This window comes from Achroia grisella, unplaced genomic scaffold (genome assembly GCF_030625045.1).
Source record: "Achroia grisella isolate CSIRO2021 unplaced genomic scaffold, CSIRO_AGI_Agris_v1 utg114, whole genome shotgun sequence".
Classification (NCBI taxonomy): Eukaryota; Metazoa; Arthropoda; class Insecta; order Lepidoptera; family Pyralidae; genus Achroia; species Achroia grisella.
The window spans coordinates 2277217-2300466 of NW_026712585.1; the positions used below are offsets into that span (position 1 = coordinate 2277217).

The following is a 23250-nucleotide window of genomic DNA, read 5'->3' on the forward strand; positions in this document are numbered from 1 at the left end:
ATCTATCAACACTCGGCACCCTTCCATTAAACATGAATAATGGAAGAGTACCGCGTGTTGACAGAACTATTAAAAGTACACGTAGGCACACACACATAGGTCTCTGGTAAATAGGATATTATTATCATAATGAAATTAAAATGCAATTCTCCACAGAAGACAGAATTTTTAATATGTGGTTTTAATCTTACATAATACATTATTATATTACATTTATTTTTTATTAAAACAGATTTTATTATTGCACAAATAAAATCAAAAATAATGAATCACGACTTTTGAATTGAGAAATCTAATGTAAGTAAACAAAATGCTTACACGCAATAAGTTACTATGTAGACTAAGTAATACTTATTTGTTAATTATAAATTAGTATTGTCTCAATTAAAAAATCGTACATCACCTCACATCAACTTTAAATATGTAATTGACTATCAGAATTTATTTTCAAGGACATTACTCAAACTATTTCAACCAATTTATCAATACTAATACTTAAGAATCTGAAATTGTGGCTGAATATCCGTTTCTTGCCTTTTCACGATTAAACTGTATGGATCTGAATGAAATTTGATATGAAGATAGATGTTGTCACAGGGACGGTTATTGGCTAGCTTTTATTTTAAAAAATCATAAATTTTGGACAGACGAAGTCGCGGATAAAGTTATATAGGGTATACTAAAATACAGGTAGAATACTTATGAAATAGAATAGAAACTAAATGTAAATCATGAATTAATAGAATGGAACAGAAACCTTATATAAATAAAATTAAATACAAGTATATTTGAATTGAATTATCACACTTTTTTCTTAATTTTACCACTTCTTTGTAAAACCTGTTTCAACACAAGAAATAAAGGTTATTTCTTTTTTCATTTGTCCATATAGCATGAATTTAAGAGAATCATAAAAATGTAAGTTTATATTCAGAAATCGATATTGTTTCTTGGTGAATCAATGATTCTGTTTCATACCCATTCTACCTAGTAATAGTTTCCTAAACAGCAAAAAAATTAACATAATTTTAAACCAATTTTAATAGCTACCAAACAGTAATAACACATATCTATCTACTGCACAAACTTTATTATGTACGGTTTTGTTTAAGTTATTTCTCGTTAATTGTAAATTATTGTAAATGTTTACAATGGTTATAACTGTTACAAAGTTTTACTTCATGAAAATAGTGAAATGGAAATCTTTAGTATATTTAAAATTTACAATTTCTCCGTTGTATACTTACATTACTTACGTTTACTTACATTAAGTTAGTCTGCTAACAGATTTAACTTAATGTAGGTAAAATATATGGTAATATCTAACGATATATGTCGCAGGATAAATGATAAAATATATTTTATCACAGTTCCGTTAATTTGACAATTTATAAAGATATTGTGAAATTTTATATACAACATTCCCAATAGTCTGTTAGGTTACGGAACAAAATTGAGAGAGATTCTGTAAAATCCGAGTGCCGACTCGGTAGAGTGTAATGCAGGTATTGGGATAAACCTATGTCCGGCAATGGACTGCAGTGAGCTGATGTTGATGATGATAGCTCATCGTGATAAATGCCTGGTGAATTTACCATGATGGGGTACCTAAGCTGACCTCATATTCATCTTATCATCCTCCACTGGTGCCCCGCCAGCGTATACCGTTAACGCAGTCAGGTGCACCGTTCCATTATTATCCACAAGAAAAAACATACATGTATTATAAATTCTGAGTAAAAGCTATTAATTTCAATTTCACCATACACATTTTGAAAGTAAAAGATACATAAATATCATGAAATTCTATTGTACTATTTAGACGACTAAATTAAATAGTCTAGCAAATGCTTAGCTGTTCCTTAACTTTGCCTCCTATTTATAATTGACTGCATTAAAAAGCACCAGATTCAAATTTAGAAGTAAAATAATAATGCCCTTATTTCGTTATCATTTTATGTACAATTATATATACATTAATTAAGTATACACTAGCATAGACTCGATAGAACTGACCACAGTGCATACAGCACCAGGAAGTAAGAAATAGTTTTCACTACCTGATGTAGGTAGTATAATCTGAAATAAAAATGTAAGAATTAATATAAGAATTATACCAAGCTTTTTGTAATTTAAATCTATGTAATATTTTATTTCACTATTTAATGGGTTTATATTATTTTGTTTAATTCCGCTATAATTAGTATTTGTGTGATCTCACACAAATATTCAGTGCAGAAACTTGACTACCGTTACGAACTTCTCTAATGGTGATCAAATTCCGACCGTTATTGAGTCTTAACCCATATTGAGACACGTGTTTCTCCTCTGAATGAGGATCATCATGCATTGAATAGAGTTCGGATATAGCTTGGAAGCCACAGTGTTGACAGTTCGGCGACCAAACACGTGTCGCAATAAGGGTCTACACCCTTTTCGACCGTTTTTGAACCTACGTTCAATAACGGTCGGAATTTCATCACACATACTAGTTGTAGCGGAATTAAACAAAATAATATAAATTGATTAAATAGTGAAATTCCTTCACCTAAATATATAATATTCCATAACCACCTTCCGCAAATTAACACCTAATTCGATTAAATATAACATTTTATTTGCAACATGGCATTTGCAAGCAATTGTTTGCATAATTTTGAAATAAAATAAATAAATTTGAAGGTTTGAAGCGAAATATGCAGGCCGCCTCAATTAAAAAAACATTTCTAGTGGGAAATGCGGTGTCAAGTCTTATAAAAATATAGTAGTTGCTCTGTGCGTACGATTATAATACCGTTGCTTATTATAATGTATCTTTTATTAAATATATTAAAAAAAATTTCTTTTATAGATGAAGCCTAATATTTTAAATTGATAGATTAAAAACAAACAATTAATAATATAAATATATGTAAAGGTGCAGGTAGTCCTTGTAAAAAGTATTTTTCATCAGGCAGCTTACTTGCCATTCCGTTACATAACTATGCATATGTATAATAATTTAATGTCATAGAAAAAAAAATCTACAATTTATTCTATGCTCTAAAATTAATCCAATCTCTTTACTTTATGGTAAAGACAAGTGACAGAGAAAGAGTAATTGGAAAGAGTGGAGAGAGAGAGGAAAGATTTATAGAGACAAAAGAAGGATGATATTCGTGATATCTCAACACGGATATCACGGATAGTCCGTACTATCTCTCTGTAGAGGACAGCGTGAAATAACGTAGAATAAGATCAATAATAATGTAAAATTAAAATACAACGCATAATATCATATAGATAAGTTTAAAATAATGTAAATGATACAAACAGTATGATATATGAAAAAACGAGCAATAATGTATGTAAACCGTATTTAGTTATGTAAATATAAGCTATATGATTAAAATAACTATAACGAACTAGATATAAGTAATGTTCCTGTTATAGTTGTAGTATTTCACTATTGTTAAATGTGAAAATCTATGTAAGTTAGAGATAATTTACCTTGTATTTATAAGAAATACTATTGTGATGATTATGTATGTGTACTTTTTAGATAGGGAATTATGCGAAGTTCACATGTAAATAAGAATTATAAGGGGGAAAACGTGTTACAGAGGTAATAACATCGAAAAACTCCAAAAGTCATAATGAAAATTAACTTTAGAATCGAGCTAAAAACACGGAGCTCGCGATAAGGTATTGCCTCCGGAATACGTAACCAACGAAATTTGTATGAAAAATTAGGGTCGCTTTCCAGTTTGTTGCTTGTTGAGTTTACCGTTGGTCGTGTGATCCTCTGTGAGACTCCGGTTCGCCGTCGAGTCTCCAGAGTGAGCCCCGCAACTGGTGCCCACTTGCGCAAACTGTTGAGAGCGATACAGTGCGTAATCCAACTACACAAAGTGTACTTTGTTTAGCAAGAGAACGCGCTAGGATTGCAGACCGAATTTGTTGGTGCAAATTCGTCGCTGCAATCCACTTGCGACTGTCTTACAGTGCGATCTCCTGCCCTTTCAGGGCGGAATTCCCTACTTTTCGGTAGGTTCGTCGTGGGGTTCCAGCCCCCACACCACCCTCTTCCACCCCTCCAGTCCCCTTTCCTAATACATCACCCTATAGTGTCGTGATGTCGCAAAGGGGCAAAGCCCCCAGGAAACCTCCTGACAGGGGAGCTCCCCGAACTGTTGTGCGTCGGGATTTAAGGAACCCGACCAAGCTGGTCCCCGCCACTGAGCTGGGGACCTTCCACGCTCGCCCGGCATCCAAGGGCACCCCCTCTGCCCTCGCGGGAAGCGGCAATGATGCCGCCGACCGGGAACCAGGCAGAGGGGAAAGATGCGCGCAACCTGGCCCATCTAAAAGACGCGCACCGCCGTCGCCGACCTCGCCCGCTAGAGGCGACAAACGGAGGGACGTAGAGGAGTCCCCCCCCCGCGACCTTGACCTAGTGAAGGTGCCGCCGACGCCGAGAATCCGGCTTGTGGACAAGGGCTACCAACCCCTACCGTCCCAGTCGGGTACCGTGCGGCGAAAGCCTTCACCCCCTCCGCGCTCACCCTCCCCCCGCCGGATAGCGGGAGCGAGGAGGGAGGGGAAGACAGGCGTTTTTACGGTGACGCATGCTCGTCGCCGTCACCAGCGTCGTCGCCCGAGACATCGCGAGCACCCTCGCCACTACCCCGTTCCTACACATTGGATAGGGGTGGATATGACGCCACTTCTTATGTGGCACTCGAGGCGGTTTCACAATCGCCCGAGCCGATGCTCCCCCGTCCCCTCGCCGCGACGACGAACCCCGCCGTCATTCGCGGCAGTAGCGGCGGGTCCCGCCACCGCGGCCCCCGCCACCCCAGCCCCTGCCACCTCAATTGCCCCGGCCCTCGCTCCGCCCCTCCCCTCTCAGACGAGGAACGCCGACGCAGGCGCTGAACCCGCCACAGGGCGAGGAAAATACCCCCATAGTGGCAGAACGCCTCCCTAACTGGACGCGCCACTTCGACCAGCTCAGGCGCGTACTGGGGGAGGCACCCAACGCACGACCCTACGGCACGGGGGTCAGATTCCTACCTAGGACGGACGAAGAATTCCGTGCCGTCCAAAGGTATTTGGTAGAGGCCAGCGAAAAGGACCCAACAATAAGTTGGTACTTTTATAGTCTGGCCTCCGAACTGCCCACTAAGGTGGCGATAAGAGGACTCCCAGCCGACACGCCCAATGACAAGATTGCGGAGGCACTGCAGGAGAAGGGGTTCGGAGTGCGGCTAGTGCGGGGCATACCCGCGCGTCGCGGCCGCCCCGGCTGCATTTTCCACGCCCAACTCGACCCCATGGACAGGGACGAGCTCACACGCTTGTACGCGACTGATGAGCTCCTGTACATGCGGGGCGTCGTCGTTGAGGCGTGGAAGCCGGCATCGGTGCTGCCACAATGCCACAGATGCCAGGCATTCGGCCATGCATCGGCCAATTGTCACCGGCCTGTGAAATGCGTTCGCTGCGGTGGGGAGCACCCGGCGGCGAACTGCGACAGGCCGAGGGACCAAAAACCGACATGCGCCAACTGCGCCAAGGCACATACGGCCAACGACAGAAAATGCCCGGTGTATAAGAGGGAGGCACGGCAGAGGGGCATCAAACCCCGCCCCCCCGTCCCTACCGCGACGACAAAAACGCCCGTGGCGCAAACACAGCGTCGTAATAAACCCACCGCGGCGCCGCGTACCTACGTCGCCCAGGCCCCTCCTCCCGTAATAACGGTCGAGGAAACAGCCGGCGCCAACCTAATGGCGCCAGCCAACGAGCCGAAGCATCGCGGCACCGACACCGGTGAAAATAAAAGACGCCGCCGCCGAAGACGCGGCAAGAAGAGGCGCGGTGATGGGCCAGTTACGGCCTCAACTCCAATCCCCTTCTTACCGATCCCACCCCTACAAGCTATGCGTACATCGCACCCCCTGGGGCCTTCCCATGTATGCCGTCCCAACACAGGGTCCACGAGTTGCGCCACGTCGCCGCCGGGCGGCGCCACCGGCACATAGCGTGCCGAGAGTGGCATTCGAACCGCCACAGGCGGACGCAAGACGCGCACCTCCCGCGCCCCCCACACGGACCGCACACCCAGAGGCGCGAACGATATACACCGCACCCGCTCCCTTCACACAAGCGCCCGTCGACAGAGCACTGAACATGCTTATTAGCCTGTTGACGGAGCTGCTAACAACGCTCGCGGCCGGCGCGGACACAAAGTCGGCGGCATTAAATGGATTGGCCAAAATCCAACAGTACACAAATGGCGGGTACTAGCCTGCGCATTGTGTACTGGAACCCCGGGGGAATAAAGGATAAAGTCCAGGACCTCCGTCTCCTAGCTCGCACCCAGGATGTGCACATCATACTCCTGGGTGAAACGAAGCTCACAGAAAAGGAGACGTTGAGGGTGCCTAACTACCACGTGTATAGACGCGACGAAACGTCACCGGCGGGCATTGCGTACCGCGGTACGGCGGTACTAGTCCGTCGGGACGTAGTCCACGTGGAGTTAGAGCGCCCCGAGTTCCGCGTCATGCGCTCCATAGGAGTCAGCATCAACGTCGACGGCGCGGAACTGAAGGTCCTGGCAGCTTACCGTCCCCCGGGACTGGATTTCAGCCCCTCCGATGTCCGGAACGTTCTGGATGGGAGGAGTCCCACCCTGCTTATGGGCGACCTAAACGCGAAGCACACGGCTTGGGGTTCCCGTCTGTGCTCGCCGATAGGTCGAAGACTCCTCCAGGATTCGCAGATCCACGGGTACGAGGTGTTGGGCCCAGCGCACCCAACCCACGTACCCTCAAATCCCACACATAGCCCAGACGTTCTGGACATTGCCCTAGTGCAGGCTGTGCCTTGCCCGGTCTTACTGGAGGTGCTGTACGACCTTGACACGCAGCACCTCCCAGTTCTAGCCACGCTTGACCTCTCCATCACCACCACACCGACGAGACCGTCGAGGCGGCGGATGGATTGGCGTGTTTTTCGCGCAGAATTGGAGCATCTACACCTCGACGGCGAACTATCATCGCCAGCGGGTGTCGAAGCCGCCTCCACACTCATAACGGAGCGAATCCGCACCGCAGTGGAGGCGGCAACTACCACAATAAACGTGGCTTCTCGCCGTCGAGAGGAATTGCCACACCATCTGCGCGAAAAACTCGCCCGGAAAAAGAATCTCCGTCGCCTATGGGCCCGAACCCGTTGCCCGCGGGTCAAGCGTGAGCTCAACTGCTTGGCTGCAGAGCTGTCGGAGGGAGTGCGGGATTGGCGTGGAGCCGCCTGGGATGGTGTCATATCCCGGGCTGGCGAACACGATACCGACCTGCACAAACTCAATCGACAGCTCACCAATGCACGACCTCCCGTCTGCCCGTTGCTTGACGAGACGGGCAGACGTCGTTACGCAGCCCAAGACCGGGCAGAAATCCTGGCACAGCACTTGGAGGGGCAATTCACGGCCAATCCAATCGCCGCCGACGCACCCAGCACTGTCGTCGAGCACCACGAGCGAGTCGTACGTCGCGTATGCGATTTCCGTACCGCTCCGTCGCCGGACGTAAACGAAGTGAGCTTCGTTTCGCCCGGCGAGGTAAGGCGGCTCGTCAGCCGCCTGCCGAAGCGCAAAGCGCCCGGAGCGGACGGGATCAGCACCGCAGCGCTCGCACAGCTGCCCCGTAGAGCCCTAGCGTGTTTAGCTAGGCTCTACAACGGTATACTCCGGACCGGCCACTTCCCTACCAACTGGAAGTTGGGTAGAGTCATAGTCCTCCCGAAACCCGGCAAGGACAAGCGCCTGCCGGCAAGCTACCGGCCCATCACTCTGCTCTCGCACGTAGCAAAGTCGTTCGAGCGCCTCCTGCTCCGCCGCCTGAGACCGACTCTGTCGCCTCGCGACGAGCAGTTCGGTTTCAGAGGCGGACACTCGACGACTTTGCAGCTGACGCGCGTGCTCCACCATATGGCTGTCGAGCACAACCGCGGCCACTACACGGTCGGCGTATTTCTCGATATAGAGAAGGCGTTCGACCGTGTGTGGCACGACGGTTTGGTGTCAAAGCTGCTCGACACCAACACGCCGTCAGCATACGTGCGAGTAGTGGACTCGTTCCTCTCGGGCCGGAGCTTCTATGTTTCGGTCGAGAACTGTGACTCTACCACACGCCCAATTGCCGCCGGAGTCCCGCAGGGCAGCTGCATTTCGCCAGCGCTCTACGCGACGTACACAGACGACATCCCCACCTTGAGGGATGAGCTCCGAGAGGGAGAGAGGGATGTCGTCCTCGCTCTTTTCGCCGACGACAGTGCCTTCCTTACGTCGTCTCGCCGAGCCTACGCAGCCGCTCGCAAAATGCAGCGGCTGTTGGACCTGCTCCCCGAGTGGCTGGATAAGTGGCGTACCACCGTTAACGTGGGTAAAACGGTGGCGCTGCTTACCCGCCCCGGGTGCAAATGCCCGCCGCCCCTCTTACTGAGAGGCCAGCCCATCCAGTGGGAACGCACAGTGCGTTACCTAGGGGTGGAAATCGACCGGTCGCTGCGTATGAAGCCGCAGGTGGACCGGGTTGTCACCCAAGCCAAGGCCGCGCGCGCTATGCTGCGACCGGTCTTACAATCCAGGCTGCAGCTGCGGACGAAAGTAGGCATTTATAAGACCTACATTCGTTCGCGGCTCACATATGCCGCCCCCGCATGGTACGCACTGTGCTCGGCCTCACAGCGGCGGAGACTGCAGGTCCAACAGAACGCCGCCCTCCGTCTGTGCACAAATGCCGGACGGTACGTCCGTAATGACGTGATCGCCCGCGACCTCAAGGTCCCATCGGTGGAGCAGTTCGTCGTCCGGTTGACGCGCGCGATGTTCTCGCGCGCGGACAGCGGGCGCGAAGCGCACCTGCGCGACCTCGCCCCTCTCCACGCGCGCCCACCGGACGCCACTCGCGCGCTCCCGCGCGACTTACTCTCCACCGAGTGATCACGTCATTTACGTGACGTGGCGGCGTTAAGCCGGCTCGGCGAGCGACTTATAGAGTCCTCTTACACGACTCCCACAGCCGGCTGCGGGAAAGTCCGGCCGGCCGGCAGGCCGGCCGGTAAACGAACGACGCTGGGGTGGTATACCCCAGCAGTATGCTCGGGTAAAGAGCGTAAGCTCGGGGCCCGTACCCAGCGGTCCAATTAGGACCAGCGGACGACCCAATAATAAATGAAAAATTATTCCAGTACCAGTTCAGTATATTCCTACGTAGTACAGTATTATATATTCAGTTCAGTAGTTCAGTACGGTCAGCAAGTTGTAACTATCAAGAAATTAAACCAGTGAAGTAACCCTGGGATTTTATTTACCGGCCATAACATTGTGTGGTCCTTCGAGTAGCCGGATCTACGGAAGAAAAAATGGTCGTTACAAGAAGTCAAGCTGGGAACGAAGAAACGGGAAGGGTATATACGGAGCCCCCACGCTCTCCGTCGGCAGCAGCGTCGTCGAGCCAGCATCCTGCACACGGCGGGATACATACCGAACGAGGGACACGCGCCGCTGAACAAACCGACCGAGAGGCCCGAGCTACAGTTGCCGATCGTGCCGCGAACCGGACGGACGCGACCGCAGCCAGTACAAGGGAAGCGCCAGTACCTGAAGCCCGAGAAACCGTACAGAATGTACCAGATCCAGTGTACACTACTCCACGAAAGGCGATTTCTATACGAACGCGCCGCTCCACTGCAAGCGTTATTGCTCGCATGCAGTATGAAGCTGAAGAAAAACTAGCAGCCATACGAAGACGGGAACTGCAGATAGAAGCGGAACTGATTAAAAAGAAGCTCGCTGCAGACATGGCCGCGCTAGAAGAGGACAGTAATACTGAAGAAGAGGAGCCACCAGAACAAGTGAAGCAACGCGTCACTGCCTGGCTGAACGAGAGTGGCCCCGACCAGGAAACAGCACGGGGGAGTCAACTGCACCCTACCCTCCGCAGATCACCACTACTGCAACGATGGAATCAAAACCAGTAGATACGCCGCACAGAAGACGAACAACAGAAGGCTATAAAACGCGTGTCGGATGGGAGACACCACACAGAGAAAAATCTCCTACTCCAGCAAGATCACGTGGCCGAGGGGTAGAACAATTAGCGGAGGTGTTAGAAAAAATGATGACCCGCCGCCCGCCGCCTCGTCAAGCCTCCGAACTACCAATATTCACCGGCGCACCGACCGACTGGTTACAATTCAAGACGGCAATGGAAGATACAACTGCCATGTATAATTTCACGCCGATGGAAAACTTAGCTCGCCTTCGTAACTGCCTACGCGGGGAAGCTAAAGAAGCGGTTGCACCGTTACTAGGTGTCGCAACACCGCCTGATCAAATAATGAAGACATTAGAACAATGCTTCGGACGACCGGAAGTCATCATAGATCGATTGATGGAAGACATGAAAAAACTACCGAGACTCAGCGGAACAGCCGTCGAATTAAATACATTCGCCGTTAAAATTCAGAACGCTGTAGCTATCCTGAGAAGATTAAAGCAAGGATATCTTCACAATCCATTGCTTATCAGAGACATACTGGAGAAGCTCAGCCCTCATCAGAAGACCAGGTGGTACGACTACGCAGTAGAGGCTTCAGAAACAAGTAGCAAGCCAGAAATAATTATGCTGTCGGAATTTCTGATGAGAGAAGCTGATAGAGCCTTGAAGCACGGGTTCTATACAGTGAAGAAAGAAGTACCTCGACCTGTTGTTAAAACCACAGAACTCAGAATTAAGAAGCCGGTTTTTGCAATTAACACCGAGGAAAACGAAGAGGAAATCATGAAATGCCCCGCTTGTGGACAAGGACACAACTTACCTAAGTGTTCTAAGTTCCTCAATCAGAACATACAAGAAAGATGGAACACGGCGAAGAACGCTAAGCTATGTTTCAAATGTTTATCCCGAAGACATAGAAGAATGAACTGTCGAGCGAAGAGCTGCGGAAGCAACGGCTGCAAGCGACCGCATCATGCGCTACTTCACCAGGAAACGGTTGCATCATCCGTAACAACCGTTTCAGAAACCGAAGACACCGTGGCAACAGCATCTATTGCTCACGGACGAGAAATAAAACTGAAAATACGACCTGTAACGATAAGCGGACCAAAAGGAGAAACGAAGATCTATGCATTATTCGATGAAGGTTCAACAGTCACGCTGCTGGATAACGAAATAGCAGAAGCGATTGGAGCCGACGGACCCTCTAAGACATTATCAATGCATGGAGTAAATTCAGAACATAAAGAAATGAACAGCCGAACAATAAAGTTGAACATTCGCAGTCAAGACGGAAAGGAACACGTCATGACAGCCAGAACATTGACCGGCATGAATTTATTAAGTCAGTCAATACCTGAAAAGCTATTGGACTTAGAACATCTTCAAGATCTCAAACAAGAAGACTTGTGCTATGAGAATAAGAAACCACAACTTCTCATAGGCACCGACAACTGGCAACTGATCGTGTCCAGAGAACTAAGAATGGGAAAGAAAATCAACCAGCTGCCTCTAAAACACAGCTCGGCTGGGTGATCCATGGAAGCGTTCCGAAAAAGATTATAAAGCAAGATTGCGAGAACATCCTTCACGTAGTGAACGTCATCTCACAAGGCGATCACTTAGAAGAAATGATAAAGAAACACTTCGAAATCGACGCACTAGGAATAGCGACAGAAAAGAAGTTAAATAAACAGGATCAACGTGCCGTTGACATCTTCGAGAGAACAGCGAAACGAAGAGAAGACGGACACTACGAGGTCGGACTCCTATGGTGCCGAGACGACATCGAGTTACCTGTAAATTATAACAACGCTCTCAGAAGACTGAAAAATCTAGAGCACAAATTGAATAGATCAGCTGAAGAGAAACAACAATACGAAGAACAAATAAAGAACTTGGTAAACAAGAAATACGCTGTAAAGTGTGACGGATCAGAAACAGGCAGCAAAGTGCAATGGTACTTACCACACTTTCCCGTTAGAAATCCAAACAAGCCGGGAAAGGTGCGACTGGTGTTCGACGCCGCAGCTAAAACCCACGGAGTATGCCTGAACGATTTCTTGCTAGAAGGCCCTGATCTGTTGATATCACTGATGAGAATACTCTTTCGATTCCGTGAAGAAGCCGTCGCCGTAAAAGCCGACGTGGAAGAAATGTTTCTTCAAATAAAAATAAGAAAAGAAGACCAACCTGCGCAAATGTTCCTGTGGAGGGAAGATGAAAATCAACCGCCCACAACATATAAGATGGCAGCAATGATTTTCGGCGCTACGAGTTCACCGTTTCTGGCGCACGCTGTCAGAAATAAGAACGCACAAGAATATAATGAAACGCATCCCGAAGCTTTTCGTGCAATAACGGAAGCCCACTACATGGACGATTATGTGGATAGTTACGCCACAAAAGAAGACGCTGAAAAAGTAATAAGTCAAGTGGACTACGTGCACAAGAAGGCAGGCTTCAGATTAAGAGGATGGACGAGCAACAATATTAACATTATGAAGAATATACCGAAAGATCGGCATGCGAAAAACACAACGCAAGCGATCACCAAAGATGAACAGAAGACATTGGGAATGTTATGGGACTCAGTGAACGACGTGTTGAAATTTAATACTTCACTGAATAGAGTTCCCAGAGAAGTATACAATATGACTCGTGCACCGACCAAGCGAGAAACTCTAAGCACAGTCATGAGTATATACGATCCGCTGGGATTACTCAGCTGCTATACGATCACCGCGAAAATGATACTCCAAGACCTGTGGCGACAGAAACTGGGCTGGGATGAACCGCTGCCGTCAGAAGCCTCTGAAAACTTCGCCAAGTGGTTAATGAACCTCGAACATATTAGCCGCCTCGAACTACCGCGAAGTTACAACGGGGGGAGTCCAGTGAGAAGTCGACAGCTGCACATCTTCTGCGATGCCAGCAAGGACGCCTACGCCGCAGCAGCTTATTGGAGGCTGGAACAAGAGAACGGAGACGTTAAGACTATTTTAGCAGCAGCAAAGGCTAAAGTAGCTCCGTTGAAAAGCCAGACGATCCCGCGACTGGAATTGCAAGCCGCACTGATCGGTGCGAGGCTAGGAAGCAATATTGTGAAAGATCATCGATGGATAGCCGACGCTGTTTTCTTCTGGACTGACGCTCAAGTGGTTCTACAGTGGATTCAGAACGGGAATCTGCGATATACACCCTATGTATCGCATCGACTGGGAGAGATCGCCGAATTGACGTCAGTACACCAGTGGAAATGGGTAACGAGCAAGCAGAACGTCGCCGACATAGCGACCAGACCAGGATACGTGCCGGAGAACCCCGAAGACCCATGGTTCCGCGGTCCGGAATTCCTATCGAGACCAATGAACGAATGGCCTCAACCACACTCGATCATCGAAGAACGAGATGACGAACAGATCATTCTACACGCAGTAGAAGACGACTGCAGGTTAGATTGCCTACCTGATGTAACACGCTTCTCTAGTTACGAGCGTCTTATCAGGGCGACAGCAATGGCGCTGCTGTTCCCGGAGAAGTGCCGGGATCGACGGGCTGCTCTACACGTCGACCACTTGAGAAGGGCAGAACTTTTATGGCTCCAGAAGGCACAGAACGACAGCTTCCGCGCCGAAATAGAGCTGATGAAGACGGGAAAGACACTTCCGAGAACAAGTCCACTATACCGGCTTCATCCAATCTATAAGGAAAAATTATTACGGCTGGATGGAAGAATCGAAGCTGCACACGTGTCCGCGGATATGAAGAATCCCATCGTGTTGGACGGTCGCCATCCCTTCACCAAATTATTAATAATGAAGGAGCACAGAAGAGCGGGACACGGAAGCCGAGAGAGAGTGGTGAATGACCTGCGTCAGAGATACTGGATCCTAAAGCTAAGACCGACAGTCAGAAGTTTGACGAAAGATTGCGCCTTTTGTCACGTGAGAAGAGCTAATCCTAAGAAGCCGCCTGTGGGAAACTTACCCGAAGAACGACTGGGAGCTTTCCACAGACCCTTTTCTCATTGCGGGTTGGATTACTTCGGTCCCATGACGGTGACGATCGGTAGACGTCATGAGAAGAGGTGGGGAGCTCTATTCACGTGCCTGACAACACGAGCGGTTCACCTAGAGCTTGTAGCATCCTTATCTACGGATTCCGCAATCATGGCAATAAGAAGAATGGCAGCTCGACGCGGATGGCCCATAACCATGTACAGCGATAATGGGACGAACTTCAAAGGAGCAGATGCTGAGCTCCGACAGGCCTACGCGGATTGGACTCCAGCCATGCAGGAACTAGGACTCCATTATCGGATGCAGTGGAAGTACATCCCTCCTGGAGCTCCCAGCCAAGGTGGAGCATGGGAGAGAATGGTGCGGTCAGTAAAAACCGCTTTGATCGCTACGCTGAACGAGAAGGCACCAAAAGAGGAGGTGCTGCAGACCGTGTTGACAGAGGCAGAATACTCTATCAACGCGAGACCCCTCACGCACGTGTCGGTGGATCCTGACGACCCTGAAGCGTTAACTCCTAACCACTTCCTGATCGGGTCATCAACAGGCCAGCCGTACGTGGGACCCTGCGAATTGGCTGACAGACGAACCTGGAGAGCAGCTCAAGGACTAGCAGACGAGTTTTGGAGGAGATGGCTCCACGAGTACCTGCCGACGCTCGTGCCACGACGAGGAACGCCACAGAACCCCCGAGTGATCGCTGAAGGGGACGTGGTCATCGTGGTCGACTCGTCGCTGCCTCGCAATACATGGCCGCGAGGGATTGTGGAACGTGTATATCCGGGCCCAGATGGTCAGGTGCGCAGTGCGGACGTCCGAACACGGAGCGGAGTGTTCCGGCGACCAACCTCCAAGCTAGCGGTGCTGCAGGAGACAATCCAGGATGCAAGACTAACCTCGCTGTCACCAGAAGAGGCTACGTCGTCACTACGCCGGGGGGAGACTGTAGAGGACAGCGTGAAATAACGTAGAATAAGATCAATAATAATGTAAAATTAAAATACAACGCATAATATCATATAGATAAGTTTAAAATAATGAAAATGATACAAACAGTATGATATATGAAAAAACGAGCAATAATGTATGTAAACCGTATTTAGTTATGTAAATATAAACTATATGATTAAAATAACTATAACGAACTAGATATAAGTAATGTTCATGTTATAGTTGTAGTATTTCACTATTGTTAAAAGTGAAAATCGGTGTAAGTTAGAGATAATTTACCTTGTATTTATAAGAAATACTATTGTGATGATTATGTATGTGTACTTTTTAGATAGGGAATTATGCGAAGTTCACATGTAAATAAGAATTATAAGGGGAAAACGTGTTACAGAGGTAATAACATCGAAAAACTCAAAAGTCATAATGAAAATTAACTTTAGAATCGAGCTAAAAACACGGAGCTCGCGATAAGGTATTGCCTCCGGAATACGTAACCAACGAAATTTGTATGAAAAATTATTCCAGTACCAGTTCAGTATATTCCTACGCAGTACAGTATTATATATTCAGTTCAGTAGTTCAGTACGGTCAGCAAGTTGTAACTATCAAGAAATTAAACCAGTGAAGTAACCCTGGGATTTTATTTACCGGCCATAACAGGTAGATTAAAAAAAATGTATTGACTATTCAAAAGTGCTTCAATGTAACTTTATTTGAATAAATGATTTTCTATTCTATTCTATTTTATTTCTCGTTTATAATAATAATGAGATTCTATAAACCAATTATGTACTCCAAAAGGGATCCTTTTTCCGGCCTATTTTGACTTAGCAACAAAGAGCAACAGAATGCCCGGTCGCCAATGATAACATTGAACCTACACTGATCCGTCCGCCCTTTTTATGGGCAGTTATTCTAGACAATGTACTTAATAATAATAATAATAATCTCAGGTCAATTCACACAGCGCCATCTACACCCAAGTTAAGCTAGCTAAAGCATGTGTTATGTATACTACACAACTGATACAAATACATATGTAGTATTTTGTTTTCGTAAATACATACATATTATACATAGAAAACACCCAGAGCGATACAAACAATCATACTCATGAATATAAATGTTTGTGCCGTGCGAGGAATCGAACCCACGCCCATCGGACGTAAAGCGGCGTGCCAAACCGCTAAACCACCGAGGTCGTCATTCACTTAATATATTCATGTATTAATTAATTCAATCAGCACTCACTACACTACAATTAGTACGATTAGATTGGGATCGTTATTAATGTGAACCATGTCAGGTCGACCTCCACCCGGTTCCCCCTGGAAACCATCGTGATAAATTTCAGGTGAATTTATCATGATGATAAGATACTCATCTTATCAGCGCTAACGTTTATTAGCGCGGACCACCAGTGGAGGATGATAAGATGAGCATGAGGTCAGGTCAGTTCACAGTGTCACGATAGTTTGTAGGGGGAACCGCGTGGAGGTCAACCTGACATGGTACACTGCTAGAAATGGTCAGCAGTCCATATTACTAACAATCCCCTTGCCCCCATTGTGACGCCCTTGGAACTTTGCTATCTTTTGCGACGCCCCTCAACCCAGCCCCCAAAATACTTACCAATTTTAGTAATAGTCTAGTAATAGGTTAACAGAAAAACACTATTGTTAGTACTAGTCTAGTAATAGGTTAACAGAAAAACACTATTGTTAGTACTAGTCTAGTAATAGGTTAACAGAAAAAGAATATTGTTCAAATATGTAATTTTAAAATTTTTAGTACTAGTCCAGAATTACGTAATTCGTGTTTTTCTGTTAACCTATTACTAGACTAGTACTAACAATAATGTTTCTCTGTTAACCTATTACTAGACTAGTACTAACAATATTGTTTCTCTGTTAACCTATTACTAGACCAGTACTAACAATAGTGTTTCTCTGTTAACCTATTACTAGACTAGTACTAACAATAGTGTTTCTCTGTTAACCTATTACTAGACTAGTACTAAGTAGTTTTTCTGTTAATGTGCCTGGCGCTCTGACACGGGATGCTTCTGAACAACGACGACAGTTTGGGAAACCCTGGCATAACGTATTAGCGAGGGATGAAAACATCAGGAACCTAAGGGCGAAAGTGACGAGGGTCGGACGAGGCGCGACCACAACACAACACCAGTCATCAATCGACATTGAAGTCTTGTAAGAGAACACACTTACGGTCGAGAACTGAACTTCGGACTGGGGCTCGATGACTTGCAACATCCTGTCCTAACTCAACACTATAAATCAAGTAATACGTACTGGTAAATAGACACATATGATACTACATACAAACGTAATGTATTCCTCTTTATAGTATAATAATAATCTCAGGACAATTCACACCGCGCCATCTAGACCCAAGTTAAGCTAGCTAAAGCTTGTGTTATGGGTACTAGACAACTGATACAAATACATAGATATTTTTTTCGTAAATACATACAATATGTATGATACAAAACATCCAGACCGAAACACACAAACGTACTCGCATGCAAATGTTTGTGCCGTGCGAGGAATCGAACCTGCGACCATCAGCAGTAAAGCAGTGTGCTCAACCACTAGACCAGCGATTAAATATTTGCTATATTTTATTAGATATAAACAATAATTATCATTTACGACTTTTTATTCTTTCTTTAACTGAGATTTGTTACGGATATAGTCGACATATCCACAGCATCCTTCAGGAGGACAGGAGGAGCGAGGCTTGCGGCACATCTCGTCACGGTCACGTGACATCAGACGCACACGTAACTCTATCTTGATTTAGTGAGCTATTACCCGAGTCTGACACATTTCTTCGTTTCTCCCATGGAATGGCTATATTTAGCATTGCTTATTATTTTGGCCGTAAAGCCAGAGCACCGTTCTGTCTGGAACTCTGTAGGAATGTTAATTGTGATAGGAAACATGTGGCGGGTTGTCGTTATGTTACGGCGCGGCGGAAGGTCGGTACGTTGGGCTGCAAGTCGGCCGTGTGCGCCCCGCCTTATTTATGGAGCGAATTAGAGAACTCGATCTGTTGTCACGTGAGATGCAATCTCTACATACAAATAAAATTGGAGTGTCAGTTTGTAATATCGAAATAACCGTTTTTTACTACATGCATATGAATATAAATACGGTACATACACCAATATAACATTTTTTACAATTTTTCTCTGTCTGTCTGTTTGATCCGGCTAATCTCTGAAATGGCTGAACCGATTTTGACGGAACTTTTATTGGCAGATAGCTGGTGTAATAAGGAGTAACTTAGGCTACTTTTATTTTAGAAAAAATCTCTAATTAACTTATTTGTTAAATTCCACGCGGATGAAGTCGCGGGTACAGCTAGTCTTATATATAAAATTCTCGTGTTAATGTTAGTTACCATACTCCTCCCAAACGGCTTGATCGATTTTTATGAAATTTTATATACATATTCAGTATTTATTTTTATTATATATATATTTTTATATACATAGTCAGTCTGAGAATCGGCTACTATCTATTTTTCGTATTTATATAATATTATCATAAACTACGTGTTTTCATCATTGTGATCCGATCCATAACAATCTGATTGAAATTAATGAGAGCAGAGTTTCTTATCAGTTCTCGGATTCAAACTACGCCCCGTACTGACTTTACGTTTGTAAATTTTATTAAGAAGTTATTAAAAAACTAATCATAACAGTATGTAATTAGACCTACAGGAATGAAGACAGATGTGATTTGATTTTGGTTGTAAAAACATTAAACAGTATAACGTCAGTAGTTCGCCAGAACGTGGCACACAGCGCCATCTGGTGTCAAAGTAAGCGAAGTTGGTGTACAAGTATATTTACTGTAAATATACACTTGTCACATAAAAATGATAAGTCTAGACTTAATTATGAAGGCTTAATGCCTTGTCTTGCCTACAAATGATTGTATTATGCGGAATTTGAACCCGCTATCAGTGAGTAAGTATGCTAGACCTCAGATATTCTCCCATAGAAGTTCTACTGGTTTTTATAATACATGATATATGACACAGAAATCTACAATTATTAGGGACATATATATTCTACTTTAGTTCGTTATTTTTTTTTGTTATAGGAAAGATTTGATGTTTGCATTGAATAGACACTTAAAACTACTGGACCGATTTAGAAATTCTTTACCATCAGATTCCTACATTTAAAATAACAACAAAAATATATATAATACTGATAATATTATAATATTCAAACTTCATGTGTGTGTGTGTGTGTGTGTGTGTGTTAAAACTAATATTTTTAATTTTTGTTAGAATAGAATAGAATAGAATAGAATAGAATAGAAAATCATTTATTCAAATAAACTTACATTGAAGCACTTTTGAATAGTCATTACATTTTTTAATCTACCGCTCGTTCGGAATGCTGTCTCTTCACAAGAAGAACGAGCAAGAAACTTGCGTGTTGCTCTTTTAAATAATTTTATTATTACTTTACATTTTTAAGTTTAAGTGTGTGAATACAAACCACCAATTAGCACTAATTCAATTAAATACTCAAAAAGAAAATTAATTATAAAGGAACGAAATATACCTAAATCACAAACCTAACCAATTTCATATACACACATAGTTACGTACTAGTATTCTAGGAATATTATTATCAATAAAAAAATTGCTTTCTCATTCTTCTTGTGATGAGACAGAATAATTTGATTTCTGGATAAGCTGCAGATTAAAAAAGGGATAACTATGACTATTCAAAAGTGTTTAATTTAAGTTTATTCGAATAAAGGATTTTCTATTATAAAAAAATCACTAATCAATAAAACCATTGCACTTACTATGTTGCAACAAAATTCCGATGTTGGCCAAAGAGTATAAATATATCGTTTTTAAGACATGGCTGCACTACTTTTAAGTTACATTTAAATACATATACCCTCGTCTGTTTATTTTCATATATTTAGTAGTACAACACAGTGTACGACATGTTTTTTTGACATAATTATGAATGGCTGTACGTGTCCCTTCCGTAGGTTTATATAAAAAAACCGACGAATATCATCTTTACGGTTTCTGCGAATCCCATCCGTCGCAGTGTTTATGGGAAGGTGCGCGCACGCCGACGCCACCCTGAAACATATGTTTCCTTTGACAGAAAACAGCTGTTGCACGTTCTAGGAAACACTAACGCGTTCCAAATCGGAACTCGCCACGCGTGGAACCTACCCCTTTGTTATAGGGTGGAGAATGGTGCAGCAGCCATCAGCTCCCTCGAGAAAGGTAACGGCAATCAGCTGAGCGTGGTTCACGCTATTTCCAGTAAACAGGATGCGGCGCGTTTGAAAGCTCTCTCAGTCGTCCCGCACTGCTGGGGATATTATTTACGGTGACGTACACCGAACGTGTTTACCCCAAACAAAACAGCTGATCCGAGGCCACAGGCACTGAACACATATTTCGGTGCAATGTGATTTTTGACGTGAATACTAAATTTGCTTTCATAGTGAGGGGCAATTAAAAAACTTTTGACAACAAAATCGGAGGATACCCTTTGGTATCGTAGCTACTTATATATAATGTATATACAAAATTAAAGGATTACACGGATAGGTAATGAATCAAACAATTGGTTACGATGTTGGATTGTAACGAATATATAAATATAAAAATTAACAATAAGATACCAAAGCATATATTGGAATTAACCTTAAATAAATTCAAAACATCTGTTAAATCATATTTACAGAGCAAGGCCTATTACTCACTAAACGATTACTTGAATGACGAGCGCACATGGCAATAGTTTTCATGTACGGGATTTTAATGTTAGACATAGACACCTATACAAATACCTATGCATTGTAAATAAACTGGCTTTTAAAAAAAAGTTATGCAATTGAGTTTCTTGCCAGTTCTTCTCAATTGGATCTATATACCGAACTGGACGGTAGGGAAAAAAAATTATAATGTAAAAACTTGACGTTCATAAGCGGCTAAAATGTCCTACATGAATAATTATTTTTGAATTTTTATTTTTTTTTTTGATTTTGATTTTGAATCGTAGCGGGGGAGGGGTAAGCGTTGCTATTTTTAGGTAATTTCGCTGCGTCAAATAATTTCTAATTAGTATAAATTTGACTCACAGTAAGTATCACATCACATGACACGTTAAGTATATTTACGTATTCACGTAAAACGGCTACGGCCGTGTCCACGACACAGCCACAACCCGATTTTTTTATAGATAGATAAATTCTTTATTCAACATTTAATAAAAGAAATATAGGTGACACATAAAGTGCCGCAAAAGTGAAAAGTACCCGTGACTTCGTAAGTGTGGAATTTAACTTTATTTTTCTAACATAAAAGTAGTCTATATTATTCCGTATTACATCAGCTACCTGCCAATAAAAGTCCCGATAAAATCGATCCAGCCATTTCAGAGATTAGCCGGAACAAACAGACAGACAAAAATTGTAAAAATTGTAATTAGGGTGTATGTACTGTATTTATATTCATATATGTAGTAAAAAACGGTTATTTTAATATTACAAACAGACACTCCATCACCTTCTTGTATCTCTATCTATTAAAGTTGTGTAGTTTTAAAGATTTGAGCATACATAGGGACGGACAGACAGCGCCTTTGTTTTGTACTATGTAACTATGTAATATTATATTATCTGTGATGTAATGAAGAAAGTAGTACCTGTGGTAGTACGTAGTAAGTACATATGTAGTGTAGTGTAGTATAAATATAGCTCTAGTTGACTGACCTCCAAGCGGTTTCCCCTGGATACCATCGTGATAAATGTCTGAAGAATTTGTCACGATGATCCTACTGACCTGACCTCATGCTCATCATATCATCCTAGGCGGGTGTACTATTCCATTGTCATTCCAAGTAAATGGTAAAGTACGGATAGACGTTTGTTACTCTTTCACGCAAAAACTACTAAACAGATTTTAATAACACTTTACAGTAATATAGCTTATACATCAGAATAACAGATAAGATAAAAATTTTACACAATCAAAACCGCTGGCCTAACTAGTAAAGTGGCTTAAAGAAATGAGACTGCAACCACAAAGAATATGGTAAATAATTACAACAAATAAAATGTAATACAAAAATGTTTATTCAAGATATACACAATGGGAATTGCTTAATTCTATTACATATTTCAGAACTTTACAATTGTGAAACTAGTTCAAGTTTAGTTCTGACATGTAATATGTGTAACTAACTAGTCTTAAAGCTAACGATAATATCTATTTTCAATTCAGTCACATTATTAATTTTGATTCAAATATATTTACATTATATTGAGTATCATCACATACAACAATCCGTTCACCAATTGTTATTGTGACAAGGTACCAAAGTATTTACATAATATCACTAATTACAACTCTGGCATACCGCATACGCAACCTCATTACTCGTTTATATTGGGCTAAAAACTTACTTTATACATCATATAAAAATATATAAGGTCCTTATTAGAGAGACAATAATACGTAGAATATTCTTACAGAAAAAGGTAGTAAACTGAAAAATTTAAAACCATTTTCATGTAAAGTGATAATTTTAAGTTTATTGAATTTACTTTAAAAAAAAACTTGTATCTGATCTCCACTCCTAAGTGATACAAGTAAAAATCTTTAGAAATACACATGTATGTACAGACGTCGCTTGAAGTTTAGATTTTATACATAAGGACATAATAATACCTCCTTAGTCATAATAATGTACATATAACACACTTCATGAAATGTCACAAAGGAACATTATTATTAATAATAACTAGAATAAAAATGTTAGAAAGTAGACTTTTATAACATTATTATTGGTGCCACAAACATAATTACTCCCCTCCGATCGATCCCCGTTCAATTCAAACGGGGATCGAAATTACGATGGCCTGAGCCGAGGTTCGAACCCCTAGCGGTACCCTCAGACTTAAGTCATATCCTTCAGGCGGAAGTTGGTCTTTAGCCGCTCCATAAGTCCTTCCGCGGGTTTGGTATGCCATCTGCACTCACCCCCTATCGTCCGGTGAAGCTGTAAAGGCCAGCTGCGGCCAACAGCATTAAAAAAAACATAATTATAGTTTATAAAAATATCATATTACAATCGTATTAATTATAAATGGGTGCGTTGTCACATCTTAAATTTTAATTGTGGCAATTCTGTCATAGTC

At 43.8% G+C, this 23250-nt stretch overlaps 3 protein-coding genes across 3 annotated transcripts; all 3 read left to right on the plus strand.

Annotated features, from left to right (window-relative positions):
• The first annotated feature begins 4114 nt into the window (after positions 1 to 4114).
• Positions 4115 to 6026, plus strand: LOC131850586 (serine/arginine repetitive matrix protein 1-like). The gene is made up of 2 exons (XM_059200875.1): positions 4115 to 4910; positions 4957 to 6026. The coding sequence occupies exons 1-2, from the start codon at positions 4115 to 4117 to the stop codon at positions 6024 to 6026; spliced, it is 1866 nt and encodes a 621-aa protein (XP_059056858.1).
• A 2534-nt stretch (positions 6027 to 8560) lies between these two features.
• Positions 8561 to 8974, plus strand: LOC131850201 (uncharacterized; the record flags this gene model as incomplete). The annotated part of the gene is made up of 1 exon (XM_059200375.1): positions 8561 to 8974. A coding segment is annotated over exon 1 (414 nt), but the record flags the coding sequence as incomplete, so codon positions are not given.
• A 2709-nt stretch (positions 8975 to 11683) lies between these two features.
• On the plus strand, positions 11684 to 15040 carry LOC131850600 (uncharacterized). Its single transcript, XM_059200897.1, has one exon. It carries the CDS (start codon positions 11684 to 11686, stop codon positions 15038 to 15040), a length of 3357 nt encoding a protein of 1118 aa, XP_059056880.1.
• The last annotated feature ends 8210 nt before the right edge of the window (positions 15041 to 23250 follow it).

Excerpts from the sequence above, each read along its gene's own strand:
- LOC131850586 (XM_059200875.1), top strand. The coding sequence starts at position 4,115 with ATGTCGCAAAGGGGCAAAGCCCCCAGGAAACCTCCTGACAGGGGAGCT. Across the intron at positions 4,911-4,956 it reads GACGAGGAACGCCGACGCAG|AACGCCTCCCTAACTGGACG; the intron begins GCGCTGAACCCG and ends CCATAGTGGCAG.
- LOC131850600 (XM_059200897.1), top strand. The coding sequence starts at position 11,684 with ATGATAAAGAAACACTTCGAAATCGACGCACTAGGAATAGCGACAGAA.